Below are 16,931 nucleotides of genomic sequence, written 5' to 3'. Positions count from 1 at the left end.
GGGAACATTCAGATGGAAGAACTAGGCTATGTAGGATAAGGAATCACATCAGCTCTATTCGTGGCATTTCTATCTGCAACGTTCGACAACGTTTGACAACTGAATGTGGTCTAAACATTGCAATTAATTTGAATGATTTATAAATTCAGCGGGGAACATCAAGTCCCAGAAATCATAGCATGAAATCTTATCCATTACCGTACATGCGCACTTTGGCGTAGACGGCACGTTGGCAAACAAGCATGGCGGACGACTCGGAGAAAAGTGTTGAGATAAAAACAGATGACGCAAAGGATGAAGATTCGAGTAGTGATGATGATAACAGTAACGTTAATATCACTGAAAAGAATGAGCCAGTGAAGACCTTCAAGGATCTGGTGAGTAACGTTAGCTAGCTAAATGGAAATGGTGGATAAGCTTGCCGGCTTGGAAGCGAGCTAACGTTAGTTAACAGCACACCAACAAACCAACCTACCGCTGATAAGTTAGCAAGTTAACTGTCTTTCAACCACCAACCTACCGCTGATAAGTTAGCAAGTTAACTGTCTTTCAACCACCAACATACAGTTCAGCATCCTACTGTTCACCAGGTAGAGAGCTGTGTACAGCTGTGAGATGATGTGATGTCATTGACAGACATTTAAAAATGGGGCGCGCATTCAGCCATGCTATTTGTGTAGATGTGTAACATGCACTCCATATTCTAACGTGTTTACATATTTCTGCTATGGCATGCATCTGTTAATATAGGGTGTAACTGAAGTGCTGTGTGAAGCTTGTGAACAGTTGGGATGGAAGACTCCTACAAAGATCCAGGTAGAGGCAATACCTGTAGCCTTACAAGGTGAGTTCAGTTGGATGGAGGGGGGTGAATGTTCTTGTTTGTGCCATGTATAAAACGGTTTGTAAAGACCTGTCCTCTCGGTGGAAGGTCTCATGTCTGTTTGTACACTCACGACGCACTTCTCTCCTATCTCAGGAAAGGATGTAATTGGCTTAGCAGAGACTGGCTCAGGGAAGACCGGTGCGTTTGCTCTGCCCATCCTGCAGTCACTCCTCGCTTCTGCTCAGAGGCTGCATACACTCATACTCACCCCCACCAGAGAGCTGGCTTTCCAGATAGCAGAGCAGTTTGAGGCCCTGGGCTCCAGCATCGGAGTCAAGACCGGTACGTGGGCATTGGAAGGAGTAGAAACATATTTAAGGGAACTCAAGTGTCATGTGACTGTTGTTTTAACTCGTCTTTTTTTCTGTTTCAGCTGTTATAGTTGGAGGAATTGACATGATGTCCCAATCCCTGGTCCTGGCCAAGAAACCTCACATTGTCATTGGTGAGAAAATAACTTAATCCAACCTACCCCTTTCAGTTGCATAATATGGTACCATCTTTTAAGTGCATTCCTGGTTGATACTAACTGTGTATTCACCGTGCATGTCATAACAGCCACCCCTGGGCGGTTGATAGACCACTTAGAGAACACCAAAGGCTTCTCACTGCGAGCACTGAAGTTCCTGGTGATGGATGAGGCAGACCGGATCCTCAACATGGACTTTGAGACTGAGGTGGACAAGATCCTAAAGGTTATTCCCAGAGACAGACGCACGTTTCTCTTCTCTGCCACCATGACCAAAAAGGTACCCACATAATAGCCCCTATTATCTATTCCTTTTAGCTCTTCATTTGAGACTTGTCAGAGTATCCCAAACACCTGGCCTGTCACACTAACCCTTCTATGTCTCTATATTTACCAAGGTCGCAAAGCTGCAGAGAGCAGCTTTGAAGGATCCAGTTAAATGTGCCGTTAACACCAAATACTCAACAGTAGAAAAACTTCAACAGTACTATGTCTTCATACCCTCCAAATACAAGGTACTTGAAGTTTGATGTTCTAATGGTATCAAGGTAATTTTTCTCTGAGAAGTCAGAGGCTGTGTATGGCTAGTGTTGGATTGTAAGTTAACTGCCTGTGTCTCCAGGATTGTTACCTGGTGTCCATCATCAACGAGCTGGCTGGGAACTCCTTCATGATCTTCTGCAGTACGTGTAACAATGCCCAGCGGGTGGCGCTGCTGCTCAGGAACTTGGGCATCACTGCCATCCCCCTGCATGGGCAGATGAGTCAGGTACCCCCCTTATCCAAACACACTACTGTCTACCAACATACTCACTCCAAATATCATACTCTAACACTTCCAAATGTTTTACACATCAGTGAAATCTGCATGTAAGAAAGTATAAATAATGTCTTTCTCTGTTGGTCAGAACAAACGTCTGGGGTCGCTGAACAAGTTCAAGTCTAAGTCTCGCTCTGTGTTGCTGGCGACGGACGTGGCATCAAGAGGACTGGACATTCCACATGTAGACTGTGTTATTAACTACGACATCCCAACCCACTCAAAGGTAACAATCTTGCTTGTGTGGATGTTTCTCCCTGGTCTGCAGTCTTTTCAATGTTATCACAAATGATGGATCCAACTGAGCAAGTTTTATTGTGTGTGTGCTCTCAGGACTACATCCACAGAGTGGGGCGAACCGCCAGAGCAGGACGGTCTGGAAAATCCATCACATTTGTCACACAGTAAGGGCCACCTTTATGCTCAATCTCAACCAATCCTATTGAAATTGGTTACTTCGTCCAAATATTTTCTTCTGATTGACATATTAACCTCTCAGGTATGATGTGGAGCTGTTCCAGCGAATCGAAACTCTGATTGGCAAGAAGCTGCCTGCCTTCCCCACGCAGGAGGAGGAAGTGATGATGCTGGTGGAGAGAGTGAGCGAGGCACAGCGATTCGCCAGAATTGTGAGTCTCAATCAGTGTCTTTTCAGCAGTGTCGTCATCCATTGTAATAGCTCTGAAGTCAGTCACGATAACCTCTTTCCCTCTCAGGAAATGAAGGAACAAGGAGAAAAGAGGAAGAGGCCCAGAGGAGAAGAGGGGGATGACACAGAGCAGTCCAGCGGTGTGAGGAAGAAAGTAAGAGGTGGCGCTGGTAGTGGAGGGGGGGGAAGAGGTGGAGGAGGAGGAAAAAACCGTGGCGGAGCAGCATGGAGAGGAGGACGTTGAAGGTGCCAGTAGAATAACACAATACTGTACATATTGTCAGATAGTATGTCATTTTCTGCTTGATATAAAACATCTATGATTATTAACGGATGCCGCTTTCTTTACAACCACCACATCACAGTGACAGGCTATTTAATTACCAATGACTTGTTCAATTTACGAATCAATATTTTCATTTGTAATAAAAATGTTTATGTAAAATCAAGACCATTTTCAGTGAGTTGTGTTCACATTCACAATTTGATAATAAAGCTTGGTCAACATGAAGGGAATCCTGATATGATAATATAACATCTTCATGAATTTTTATTAAATATTTCATTAAATCTTTTGAATGTAGATTAGCAATGCAGGTGACATGAACAGGGCAAAAATAGACTTTAAACCAACAATGACCTATATTTCCAGGAAGATAATGGTACAAATAAGCCCCACCACTTTGGACACAAGATGCGGGGGTGTTGCAAATCATGATATCTAACCAGTTACTCTGTGGTAGCTTATTGTAACATTTGTACCATGTCAAATATCACACCATGCAATACCTAACGAACATACAAAATTAACATTGCATCAACAGCGTGTTAATGACTGAAGGAACAAATACGTGCATTATTATTTCGTGCACTGAGCATAATGATTTAATTGAAAGGAAATTAATTAGAAAAAAAATACATGTCGAGGGTCAGGTTGAAAATGGTGTCAGGAACAGGTGGAACGGTGAACCAGAAATAATTCCTCTAAAAATAGTTGGGTTTTTAGCCAATAGGAGGCGGGTACTAGAGACTGCAGCGTGCGAATCCAATTGTGTTTTACCCGCATCTAGTAGGTGTGTGCAGTGTATAGACTTTCACAACTAGATATTATATTCACCTCATGTGACTTCAGAATTAAACATGATTTGTATTTGTTTATCATTAGACGTCTGTTTTTCAGAGGATATCAACACTTTAGAAAATATAGACCGTAAAGCATCACAATGAGCTGTTGAATTCGAACGAGCTGATCTATTGGTCAATATCTATGTCTGCACAACCCATCGTAGGCGGAGTAACAGCGGTCAGATCTGTTCGGTTGAGGGGCCCCACCAGAGGGGCAGTATCTTTGGTGCAAACCAAAGCCTAGATATAGATGCCTGCATATCAGTTGTGTTGTTGCATAAAGTGTTATTAAAGAGGGAGATCGGTCTATTCGTGTGAACAGTTGTCCTCGTTTCTTCTCTCACACCACCAGGTAAATTACCAGTTCTTTTAGGAATAATTGTATTCTGCATGGTTACATTAGCAGCTTGAAGACTGTCCGGCTGGATGGATTTAGGCTACATAGCGCAACTGTGGAGGTACTTGCAATGATGTCGTTATATTATGTTCAGGACTATTGATTACCCAGACACGTTGAATTAAAATATGTTAAAGGCATATATTGCGTTATATTTATTGAAGATTTTAATTGAATGAAATTGAAATTATGACTTTGGAGATGTTGCTACACCAAAATTGACTCCCTTGACCAGTAGAGCTCTCAACATGATTTCAGATGGTTTCTGTTATTAAAGTGATCGTAAATGTCAGATAACGTGCAGCTATCTGAATCTATGTGATCTATAATAGCGATATAGGTTGTTCGGGGACCTGCTGATCTAATAAATACATGCTTATTGTCTATGTTGATTGTCATGTGTGGCAAGATTGCGTACCATTCACAACACCGTTACACCAGCGCGCGAGATGGCTCTAGTCAAGTCAGCGTAAGACGCGCGTTATTAAACGAGTCAACAATGTAGCAAATCAACAACAAAAAAGTTTTTAAAAATGGGGTTCTGTTTGGCACTTACTTTATTCTGAATACATTTGTTCAACACGATGAATACTCTACCTGAAGGTGAGGAATTGCTTTCCATGTTTGGCTGCAAACGTCTACTTGGATGAGGAACTTGTGATAAATTCTGCTGTAAAAAGCAATGATGCTGTTGGTCTATTTTGGCTGTACAGATACAATGTAACAAACATCTGTGTCCTCTGTCCAATATCTGATACAATGTGGCGGAAACCAATATCATACACAAGAAACACACTTTTGTCGTACTGCTGTTAGCTTTCAAAACGCTTAAACTATAACCTATGAGAAATAAAGAAACAATGAGGATGTTGGGAAACCTGTACCCTAATTTAGCAGCCGTAAAAAGAGTCCCTACATTTATGTTGAATACTGTATCCCTGAAAACTGGAAACATCACTGTGATTACTATTATTTGACCCTGCTGGTCATCTATGAACATTTGAACATCTTGGCCATGTTCTGTTATAATCTCCACCCGGCACAGCCGGAAGAGGACTGGCCACCCCTCATAGCCTGGTTCCTCTCTAGGTTTCTTCCTAGGTTCTGGCCTTTCTAGGGAGTTTTTCCTAGCCACTGTGCTTCTACACCTGCATTGCTTGCTGTTTGGGGTTTTAGGCTGGGTTTCTGTACAGCACTTTGAGATATCAGCTGATGTAAAAGGGCTTTATAAATACATTTGATTTGATTTGATCAGCTTTCTGTCAAGCCCTCGGAGAGTTGCGAGAATTCTGGGCTGCTCTGGAAAGCACTTAGGCTACCTAGCTACCATTCGTTATCCATTGCTAGGCCTAGCGCAGTGCAGCAGAGTATACTCATCTCATCCATTTTTGTAAGCATGTAAAATTATGCAGCTTTGCGCTGTGCCTCCCTTCATAGCCTATAGTAAAACCTCTCTGTTTTCCTCCTGAAAATAAGATACAGGTGAGTAAAAATGTCCCCACCTAGGCTAGCCAGCAGATCCGACAGCTTGCTTAGAGCTGCACTAGGGTCAGACAGCATTCCTATATAGTTTAAGACAGGTTTTCCCAAATTCACAGCTGATTCAAATATCCAAATCATCATCAAGCTTTGATTATTTGAATCAGCTGTGAGTGCTACAGCAAAAAATGTGCCCCCGGGGGTGGCCCAGGACCAAGTTTGGGAAACCCTTGATATCTCGCCAGTGTGCGATATGGCTCGGGAAACATACCTTCCAAAATGGCTGATGTGGCTTCTTCTACCTAGGACGAAAAGGACAGCTTTCCGTAAAAACTGGCAGTAGTTCAGTCTTCTCGGTGTAACAGTTGGGATAATGGGACAATTCTTGGAGTGCAACGCTTTTCCCATCCTTGGATTGAGGTGCGTTTTCCGAGCCATATTCGTGCCGGCTTCACGTTGTCTTAATCTACACAGGAATGCTGTGGGGTCGGATCTGCTGGCTACACCTAGGCTTGAAAAGGGGGTAGCTTTATTGTCACAAAGGAATGCGACCTTGATAAGTGCCATGCCTGAGAGTGCTTAACATTTCATGACAAACATGTTTCTATACTGAGTTTCTGCCTGTTTCTGCCTCTTCCAGGTGGCACTCTTGCTCTGGTACCCCCAAAATGGCTCATCGAAGTGGGCAGGAGGACCCGGAGCGGTACCTGTTTGTGGATCGCGCTGTGGTCTACAACCCGGCCACACAGGCCGACTGGACAGCCAAGAAGGTGGTGTGGATCCCTTCAGAGCGTCATGGCTTTGAGGCGGCCAGCATCAAGGAGGAGCGGGGAGAGGAGGTGGTGGTGGAACTGTCAGAGAATGGCAAGAAGGCCGTTGTCAATAAGGACGACATCCAGAAGATGAACCCGCCCAAGTTCAGCAAGGTGGAAGACATGGCTGAGCTCACCTGCCTGAACGAGGCCTCTGTGCTGCACAACCTCAAAGACCGCTACTACTCTGGCCTCATCTACGTGAGTGGTTGTGTTGTTGTACACAGTTAGAAGGGTTGCAAAAGGGTTAGGATAACCCTTTTTGGTTCCAGGTAGAACCCTTTTGAGTTCAATGTAGAACCCTCTGTGGAAAGGGTTCTACCTGGAACTAAAAAAGGTTCTGCAAAGGGTTCTCCTATGGGGCCAGCCGAAGAAGCCTGTTAGGTTCTAGATAGCACCTTTTTTCCAGAGTGTATTCTTATTATACATCTATTCACCTAGAAAGCAGATTCAACCATACTCACACATAGTGCACACAACAGACATGGCTCAATAGTTCAATATTTTAGCTGTTTTTCAGCAACTCTGGCGACGCATACCTTAAATGAGACCCAGACCACAGAATCCCATGTATTGGTCTCTTGATAATGTTGAGACAGGGCTGTTTGAGATTTTTAATTCTGTGTCCCTAACCCACTCCTTACCGAACACACCCCCTCACCTACCCCCCACACACTGACACAGCCACTGATAGAGGGGAAAATAATTTTTTTTTAAAAATGACTCCTTAAAACTCCCTGTGTCTGTCTGCTCTGCATACATAAAATCATAAATTCCACAGGTATAAAATATACCATGACCTGGCTCACCTACAGAACCTAACCTCTGGGGAACTCTGAGGAAACAGGGTCTGTGTCTGAATAAGTACTACATATATAAACTGCATACTGATTTTGACGTTTGATCTAGTAGAATTCACTTGTCTTTTCTGACTCACATGTCTGACAACAGCTGATAATCAGATAAATTGACTCGCTGTACCAAAATGAGCGAATGGCGGGAGTCAACGCAATCACGCATTAGATGACTCATTTAGAGTACTATTTTAGAAATTGCATATACTTTAACACTTTCTTTTTTCGCATACTATTTAGTATGCTAGTATGGATATTTGGATACGCCACTGTCTTGTGGCTTGATTGAAGTTTAAAAAACACACAAAGACTGATCATACTCTGTAACCGTTTCCAGATAGTTCAGACCGATGGTAAATTCTCTCTCTGTATCTAGATTACCTGCCCATCCTCTTTACTTTCACCTTTGTAGGTGACATTTCTACCATAAACACTGGTGGGTCAGTTTGTTTGTACGACCTCATTCCTCGTGGTTTCCCTGTTTGATCTCTGAGCTGTCTGTGGGGCTCTCTCATCTCAATGGGGTCCCTGGGTATTAAAGCAAACACATTTGGCCCTGTGTGTTGACTGTGGAGCCCCAGAGCAGGGTGGCAGACTGGGAGAGGCACTGGCCCACCTTCTGTCACTGCTGCTGCTGTGCTCTATGGCTCAGACCGGCTGCATTAGGTCTGGTTCATCTTTATGGTCAGGAGCCTTTGTCCTCTCACACATAAGCCGTCTGTAGAAAAGACCACCTACAATCCCAGAATTCTATTAGATGATAGATAGTGTCAGTGATGTATATGATGTCACTCATTTAGGGAGATTTTAAAGCTACCCCTTGCTGTTGGTACCCCATCAATGTTTTCCATTCTGTAGTCCGTCTTTTTTTTTTTTATCTAAGCACACGTGCAATAAAATCCAACGTCCGAGTTTGCATTGGTTTAAATTGGATGCTTTCACTGTGTGTGGAGTTATCTGCAGCTATGATTCAGTGCAGATGGGTCTAGTTAATGATGTCCTATATACAGTGTATCGTCGTGATCTTGACCCATTTAGTGACATGCGTTCCAGGAATAGAGTGTGGATTGGTTATCACCTGAGTCATGGTGACGTGGATTCTGGAGGAACTGCAGTCTTTTTGATTTATCTTCTTTACCAGGCTTGATGATGAATTCCACTAGATGGTAGCTTTATGTTTCTATGGATTTCACATGACTGGGAATACAGATATGCATCTGTTGGTCACAGATACCTTTAAAATAAATAGGGGCGTGGATCAGAAAATCTGTCAGTATCTGGTGTTACCACCATTTGCCTCATGAGGTGCGACACAACTCCTTCGCATAGATTTGTTCAGGCTGTTGATTGTGGCCTGTGGAATGTTGTCCCACTCCTCTTCAATGCCTGTGCAAAGTTGCTGGATATTGGCGGGAACTGAAACATGCTTTTGTACACGTCGATCCAGAGCATCTCAAACATGCTCAGTGGGTGACCTGTCTGGTGAGTATGCAGGCCATGGAAGAACTGGGACATTTTCAGCTTCCTGGAATTGTGTACAGATCCTTGTGACATGGGTCCGTGCATTATCATGCTGAAACATGAGGTGATGGCGGCGGATGAATGGCACAATAATGGGCCTCAGGATCTCGTCATGGTATCTCTGTGCATTCAAACTGCCATCGATAAAATCCAATTGTGTTCGTTGTCCGTAGCTTATGCCTGCCCATACCATAACCCCACCTCCACCATGGGGCATTCTGTTCACAACACTGACATCAGCAAACCGCTAGTCATATGCTCGGTACAGTTGAAATCGGGATTCATCTATGAAAAGCACACTTCTCTAGCGTGCCAGTGGCCATCAAAGGTGAGCATTTGCACACTGATGTCGGTTTCGACGCCGAACTGCAGTCAGGTTAAGACCCTGGTGAGGATGACGAGCACGCAGATGAGCTTCCCTGAGACAGTTTTTGACAGTTTGCGTAGAAATTCTGGGGTTGTGCAAACCCACAGTTTCATCAGCTGTCCGGGTGGCTGGTGTCAGCCGATGCCGCAGGTGAAGAAGCCGGATGTGGAGGTCTTGGGGTGGCGTAGTTACACGTGTTCTGCGGTTGTGAGGCCAGTTGGATGAACTTTCCCCCCTGCTACTCTAACTTCCGCGATGCATACATAGCCATTCCCCTTCGGAAAATCCGACCACGACGCCATCTTGCTCCTACCGTCTTATAGACAGAAACTAAAACAGGATGTACCAGTTACTATAACCATTCAACGCTGGTCATACCAATTGGAATCCACGCTTCAAGATTGTTTTGATCACGCAGCCTGGGATATGTTCCGGTCAGCCTCAAAGAACAACATCGATCTATACGCTGACTCGGTGAGTGAGTTTATAAGGAAGTGCATTGGAGATGTTGTACCCACTGTGACTATTAAAACCTACCCTAACCAGAAACCGTGGATGGATGGCGGCATTCGTGCAAAACTGAAAGTGCGAACCACCGCATTTATTCGTGGGAATATGGCTGAATATAAACAGTGTAGTTATTCCCCCCGCAAGGCAATCAAACAAGCAAAATGCCGGTACAGGGACAAAGTGGAGTCTCAATTCAACGGCTCAGACACGAGACGTATATGGCAGGGTCTACAGGAAATCACGGACTATAAAAAGAAAACCAGCCACGTCACGGACACCTATGTCTTCCAGACAAACTAAACACCTTCTTTGCTCGCTTTGAGAATAATACAGTGCCACCATCGCGGCCCACTAACAAGGACTGTGCCCCCCCCCCCCCCCCCCCCCTCTCCTTCTCCATGGCCGACGTGAGTAAAACATTTAAACGTGTTAACCCTCACAAGGCTGCTGGCCCAGACGGCATCCCTAGCCGCGTCCTCAGTGCATGCGCAGACCAGCTGGCTGGTGTGTTTACGGACATATTCAATCACTCCCTATGCCAGTCTGCTGTCCCCACATGCTTCAAGATGGACACCATTGTTCCTGTACCCAAGAAGGCAAAGATAACTGAACTAAATGACTACCGCCCCGTAGCACTCACTTCTATCATCATGAAGTACTTTGAAAGACTAGTCAAGGATCTTATCACCTCCACCTTACCGGCCACCCTAGACCCACTTCAGTTTGCATACCGCCCCAACAGGTCCACAGACGATGCAATCGCCATCACACTGCACACTGCCCTATCCCATCTGGACAAGATGAATACCTATGTAAGAATGCTGTTCATTGACTACAGCTCAGCATTCAACACCATAGTACCCTCCAAGCTCATCAAGCTGGAAGCCCTAGGTCTCAACCCCGTCCTGTGCAATTGGGTCTTAGACTTTCTGACGGGCCGCCCCCAGGTATGATGTGACCAATAAAGTTTGATTTGATTTGGTTTGCCAGGAGTGTGTAATGCGGTTTGCCAGTACCAGTGGTTAGTAGAACGGTGACGTCGAGCGCCGGAGAAAGGGAAGGGGAGTAGGCGTGACATAAATGAGAACATGTTTGTGTCAGTGGGAGAGTGCCCCAGCCCCAGGAGGTGACCTCCCCCCACAGTGGGGCATAACCCATCCCCAGCTGTGCTGTACTCTGCTGCCCCAGGCTTTGTGTGTCTGAGCTAGGGTTGGCGTGCAGAGGGAGCCCCCTGGGTAATGTGGCTCTGTGCGTTGTGGTCAGTCCCTCAGTGAGGCCCCAGTACGGCACGGTGGCGTAGCCTTGGCTCCATGTGAAGTCAGGGAGTTGAGCCAGTCCAGTGGGTAACAGGCTAACCGGAACGCTAGCTAGCGACGCTACAACCAGGCCTTTGTATCAGCATATAATCCCCAGCTGTCAGAAAGCCTCAACATTCTTTCATGAAAACAGCGTCCGTCTGTCTCCCGCCCACTTCATTGCAATGTGTCTGACTGTCCTGTCTCCTTTCCCACACTCACTCTCTAATTTACGATTTCTCTCTTCTCTGTCCTAATGCTCTGCCCAATGCCAATAACCTTATTCCTGCACTTCTTTAGGTGTTTCAAATGTTTGATTGTTCAAACATTTAATAAATGTATTGCAGTCTTGGCTGTGCTTCTGTACTTGTGGAGGACGCTGCCTCTTGGTTGACAGGATGTAGGTGGTATCACTAATGGAAAACCCCCACTAATTAGCTGTCTTGTCATTCTTGTTTGGCTGATATGTTTCTTTATTGAGGTTCGAGAACAAGCTTTCACTCGCTATGTGCATGCATGAAGGGTACATTAACTCTCTCTCAAGAGTGGCATTGTGTTCAGGCCTCCCACATAGTCATATCTTGAGTCTTTTGTTGTTGTCATGGCATTGCCATTGTTCCATGGAGAACTCCTTTGCATGTAAACAACTTAGGTGTTACCATAAACTTGGCACACACACACACACACACACACACACACACACACACACACACACACACACACACACACACACACACACACACACACACACACACACACACACACACACACACACACACACACACACACACACACACACACACACACAAACTCCATGGATACCAAACCAGCACCAGGCTTTTCATGGATCATCATGCAGTTATCAGTGGTTGTTTTTGAATTAAATTATCCAGAAAGAGTGAGCAACAGTTTCTTTATTTTATAAAAAATCTTCTGTTTTAAGAATTTCTGAGTAGCTTTGTGTTTAAGCTGGTGGTTAAGGTCATGGGTTAAGAGCTATGTAACGTTAGTGCCATGCATTTACAGTATATGCCACAATTCCACCTAAGGCATAGCTATCTTTCTTTCAGTTTCCCCAGGTATTATTAATATGATTATGTTAAAAGCCCATTACATTATCTAATCAAGATAGTTGAACACCCTGCTATTGGCTTGACACTCTTTTTCATTCAATAGCTCTGCGCAAAGAGTATTGATCATATTTCAAAGCATACTTTGAAGGGTTATTAGGTTTTATGAATATGCACTGTCAAGGTCATTCTTCACAGATCAATGGACTAGGCCGTCCTCTCCTTGCTGCAGTAGGGGTGCTATTAATTCCAAATGGCAGATGCAGGCGACTGTTATGTCTGCTGTTGCCTGTGTGTTTCTCAGCTGTTACTAAGCCACTGCATCCCCGGATCCGATTTCACAGTGGAAATATCCCCTTCTCTGGAGCATGGAGAGCAGGCTAACCTGACCCACTTCCTCCAGCAGCAGGCCTGGCCTACCACTCCGTCCTCCGCTGAAGTGGCTGCTGCCTCCAACCCCTCCTGAGAGGGAGGGAGAGTGGGGAGGGAAGGGGAGAGGGATTCACATTTTTGTGAGAGGGAGAAAGAGAGACCTCCTTAGTAGACTGTACTGCAGAATGCATTTATTTGTGTTCTGCAACGTAGCTGAATTTGTGACTGGAGACAAATTATGCATCCGTAAGGTATTGTAGGTCTACCCAGAGTAATGGCAAAACTAAACGCAAAAACTCTCCTGCGATGTTTACAGTGTCAACTCGCTATTGACACACACTCACATTTAACCTGAAAGTAAGCATAATCAGTATGATAGGAAAGTGTTATTTTAAATCAATACTGTTGATTATATTATTATAGAATTATTATCAAGAATAAACAAGATAAACATTGTTGTTTCATCCTGGTCTGGTGTCTAACCATCTCGACCCTGCTGCAGGCTGGTGGGATCTCGACCCTGCTGCAGGCTGGTGGGATCTCGACCCTGCTGCAGGCTGGTGGGATCTCGACCCTGCTGCAGGCTGGTGGGATCTCGACCCTGCTGCAGGCTGGTGGGATGCTACAGTAGGCCCTGAGATTATTGCTGTGGGTGCAGCCAGGTAGCTCTGCCTAGCCAGCTGCCTGGGTCCTGCACGTCACAGAGGCACCGCCACACTATTAATAGCTCCTGCTTTCAGATCAAGGGAATCCATTTTTAATTAGCTACAAAATGGAGCTTCAAGTTAGAGTTACAGAGGGCTGGATTTTCCTATTCACCTCCTCTAAGGTTTAGAAGGAGTGAGAGGAGGCTGATAGAATCATTATGCCCTGCTTCTCTACCAACAGGGATTCTTGTCAGCTCAGCTGCCTCACAGACCAGCTCCGATTAACTGAGACCACCTCTCTCTCCTTCCGTTCCCCTCTCTCTATCTCCTTACAGCCTACTCTCTCTCTGTTTCTCTCTCTATGTCATTGTCAGTGTTTGGCAAGGCATTCCCCTGAAAGGGCTGACTGGGCTCCTCTTACATCATGAGCATGCTCTCCAGGGCCGCTTGTCGGTGGCTGGGCTGCTGAGTCATTATCCTTCTGCCTTAATTGCTTGGCTGACTCCTGATTGTTAGACAGGGTTGGTTGCATCTTGTGGCTCACAAATAGACAACCCATGGGCTTCACCACCGAGGTTTAGGATAAGGTCTAGTATGCCATATATTTTGGTGGTCTCATAAAAATATAATTATTTATTATTATATTTCTATTGTGGTCACCTCTGCCCATTGCCTTATCCAGACCCCTTGGAAGAGGTGAATGGAGCCACTGGGCCTTAGGCATGAAATGAGAGTTCTTGAAACAGTTAGAAGCCTTTTAAACAGAGGCTCTGTCAGTCATGTTTGGTGTGTTATAGATACCTCTGTGTGTTCTATGAACTTACTCTCCCTCTCCCCAAAGGGGTTAATTGGCATGGCCAAAGCAAGTGAAATAGATAATAAACAAAAAAACAATCAGAAATTAACAGTGAACATTACACTCACAAAATATTATAGCTATGTACAGTTAAAGTACAAAAGGGAAAATAAATAAACATAAATATGGCTTGTATTTACGATGGTGTTTGTTCTTCACTGGTTGCCCTTTTGTTGTGGCAATAGGTCACAAATCTTGCTGCTGTGATGACACTGTGGTATTTCACCTAATAGATATGGGAGTTTATCAAAATTTGATTTGCTTTCAAATTCTTTGTGGGTCTGTGTAATCTGAGGGAAATATGTTCCTCTAATATGGTCATACATTTGGCAGATCAGCTTCCACCTCAAATCAAATTGTATTTGTCACATGCGCCGAATACAACAGACCTTACCGTGAAATGCTTACTTACAAGCCCTTAACCAACAATGCAGTTTTGAGAAAAATAAGAGTTAAGAAAAGATTTATGAAATAAACTAAAGTAAAAAGAAAGTAACACAATAAAATAACAATAACGAGGCTATAGTACCGAGTCAATGTGCGGGGGTACAGGTTAGTCGAGGTAATTGAGGTAATATCTACATGTAGGCAGTGGTAAAGTGACTATGCATAGATAATAAACAGTGAGTGGCAGCAACGTAAAAAAACAAACAGGTGTCAATGCAAATAATCCAGGTAGTCATTTTATTAACTGTTCGACAGTCTTATGGCTTGGGGGTAGAAGCTGTTAAGGAGACTTTTGGATCTAGACTTGGCCCTCCGGTACCGCTTGCCCTAACCGTATGACTAGGGTGGCTGGAGTCTTTTACAATTTTCAGGGCCTTCCTCTGACACCGCCTGGTATAGATGTCCTGGATGTACTGGGCACTACCCTCTGTAGAGCCTTGCGGTTGGATGCCGAGTAGTTGCCATACCAGGCTGTGATGCAACCAGTCAGGATGCTCTTGATGGTGCAGCTGTAGAACTTTTTGAGGACCCGTGCCAAGTCTGTCTACGGCGCCCTCTCTCAATAGCAATGCCTACTGAGTCTGTACATAGTCAAAGCTTTCCTTAATTTTGGGTCAGTCATAGTGGTCAGGTATTCTGCCACTGTGTACTCTCTGTTTAGGGCCAAATAGCATTCCAGTTTGCTCTGTTTTTTAGTAAGTTTTTTCCAATGTGTCAAGTAATTTTCTTTTTGTTTACTCATGATTTGGTTGGGTCTAATTGTGTTGCTGTCCTGGGAGGATGATGTTGATGTGAGCCATGACCAGCCTTTCAAAGCACTTGCATGGCTACTGATGTGGGTACTACGGGACGGTAATCATTTAGGCAGGTTACCTTCACTTCCTTGGTCACAGGGACTATGGTGGTCTGCTTGAAACATGTCAGTATTACAGACTCGGTCAGGGAGAGGTTGAAAATGTCAGTGAAGACACTTGCCAGTTGGTCCGCGAATGCTTTGACTACACGTCCTGTTAATCAGTCTGGCCCCGCGGCTTTGTGAATGTTGACCTGTTTAAAGGTCTTGCTCACATCGGCTACCAAGAACGTTATCACACAGTCATCCAGAACAGCTGGTGCTCTCATGCATGCCTCAGTGTTACTTGCCTCGAAGCAAGCATAAAAGGCATTTAGCTCGTGTCACTAGGCAGCTCGCAGCTGGGTTTCCCTTTGTTGTCCGTAATAGTTTTCAAGCCCTGCCACATCTGACGAGCGTCAGAGCCGGTGTAGTAGGATTCAATATAATCCTGTATTGACGCTTTGCTTGTTTGATGGTTCGTCTGGGGACATAGCAGGATTTCTTATAAGCGTCCGGATTAGTGTCCAGCTCCTTGAAAGCGGCAGCTCTAGCCTTTAGCTCAATGCGGATGTTGCCTGTAATCCATGACTTCTGGTTGGGATATGTACGTACGGTCACTGTGGGGATGACGTTGTCGATGCACTTATTGAGGAAGCCGATGACTGAGGTGGTATACTTCTCAATGCCATTTGATGAATCCCAGAACATATTCCAGTCTGCGCTAGCAAAACAGTCCTGTAGCATAGCATCCGCGTCATCTGACCACTTCCGTATTGAGCAAGTCACTGGTACTTCCTGCTTTAGTTTTTGCTTGTAAGCAGGAATCAGGGGGATAGAATGATGGTCAGATTTGCCAAATGGAGGGCGGGGGAGAGCTTTGTATGCATCTCTGTGTGTGGAGTAAAGGTGGTCTAGAGTTTTGTGTGACATACTGGTAGAAATTAGGTAACACTGATTTAAGTTTGCCTGCATTAAAGTCCCGGCCACTAGGAACGCCGCTTCTGGAAGAGCATTTTCTTGTTTGCTTATGGCCTTATACAGCTGGTTGAGTGCGGTCTTAGTGCCAGCATCGGTTTATGGTGGTAAATAGACGGCTATGAATAATATAGATGAGAACTCTCTTGGTAGATAGTGTGGTCTGCAGCTTATCATAAGGTACTCTACCTCAGGCGAGCAATACCTCGAGACTTCTTTAATATTTGACATTGCGCACCAGCAGCTGTTATTGACAAATAGACACACACCCCCGCGCCTCGTCTTATCAGACGTAGCTTTTCTGTCCTGCCAGTGCATGGAAAATCCCGCCAACTCTATATTATCTGTGTCGTCGTTCAGCCACGACTCATACATAAGATATTACAGTTTTTAATATCCCATTGGTAGTATAATCTTGATCGTAGGTCATCCATTTTATTTTCCAATGACTGCACGTTGGAAAATATGTGTTATTGTATTATTCTAGCATGGCAGTGGTGAATGTGTGTGTGAGGGTAGGTACTTTAGGGTAGGTATTCCACTCT

At 44.7% G+C, this 16,931-nt stretch overlaps 2 protein-coding genes across 3 annotated transcripts in view; both read left to right on the top strand.

The window, feature by feature from the left end:
* Window positions 1–167: 167 nt before the first annotated feature.
* On the top strand, window positions 168–3,273 carry LOC139576689 (probable ATP-dependent RNA helicase DDX47). The gene is made up of 11 exons (XM_071403037.1): window positions 168–377; window positions 751–844; window positions 980–1,168; window positions 1,260–1,331; window positions 1,445–1,635; window positions 1,754–1,870; window positions 1,978–2,124; window positions 2,264–2,401; window positions 2,509–2,579; window positions 2,675–2,804; window positions 2,892–3,273. Exons 1-11 carry the CDS (start codon window positions 243–245, stop codon window positions 3,066–3,068), a joined length of 1,461 nt encoding a protein of 486 aa, XP_071259138.1. The 5' UTR covers window positions 168–242; the 3' UTR covers window positions 3,069–3,273.
* An 871-nt stretch (window positions 3,274–4,144) lies between these two features.
* Window positions 4,145–16,931, top strand: part of LOC139576680 (myosin-10-like) — a 58,319-nt gene continuing 45,532 nt past the window's right edge. For both annotated transcript variants that reach the window (XM_071403025.1, XM_071403015.1), the window contains exons 1-2: window positions 4,145–4,301; window positions 6,466–6,838. In XM_071403025.1, coding sequence (XP_071259126.1) covers window positions 6,494–6,838 — 345 coding nt within the window. In that variant the 5' untranslated portion in view covers window positions 4,145–4,301; window positions 6,466–6,493. The remainder of the gene's footprint in view (window positions 4,302–6,465; window positions 6,839–16,931) is intronic.

Source organism: Salvelinus alpinus, chromosome 1 (assembly GCF_045679555.1).
Source record: "Salvelinus alpinus chromosome 1, SLU_Salpinus.1, whole genome shotgun sequence".
Taxonomy (NCBI): domain Eukaryota; kingdom Metazoa; phylum Chordata; class Actinopteri; order Salmoniformes; family Salmonidae; genus Salvelinus; species Salvelinus alpinus.
The sequence above is the reverse complement of the archived record's forward strand: the minus strand, read 5'-3'. Positions and strand labels throughout refer to the sequence as shown.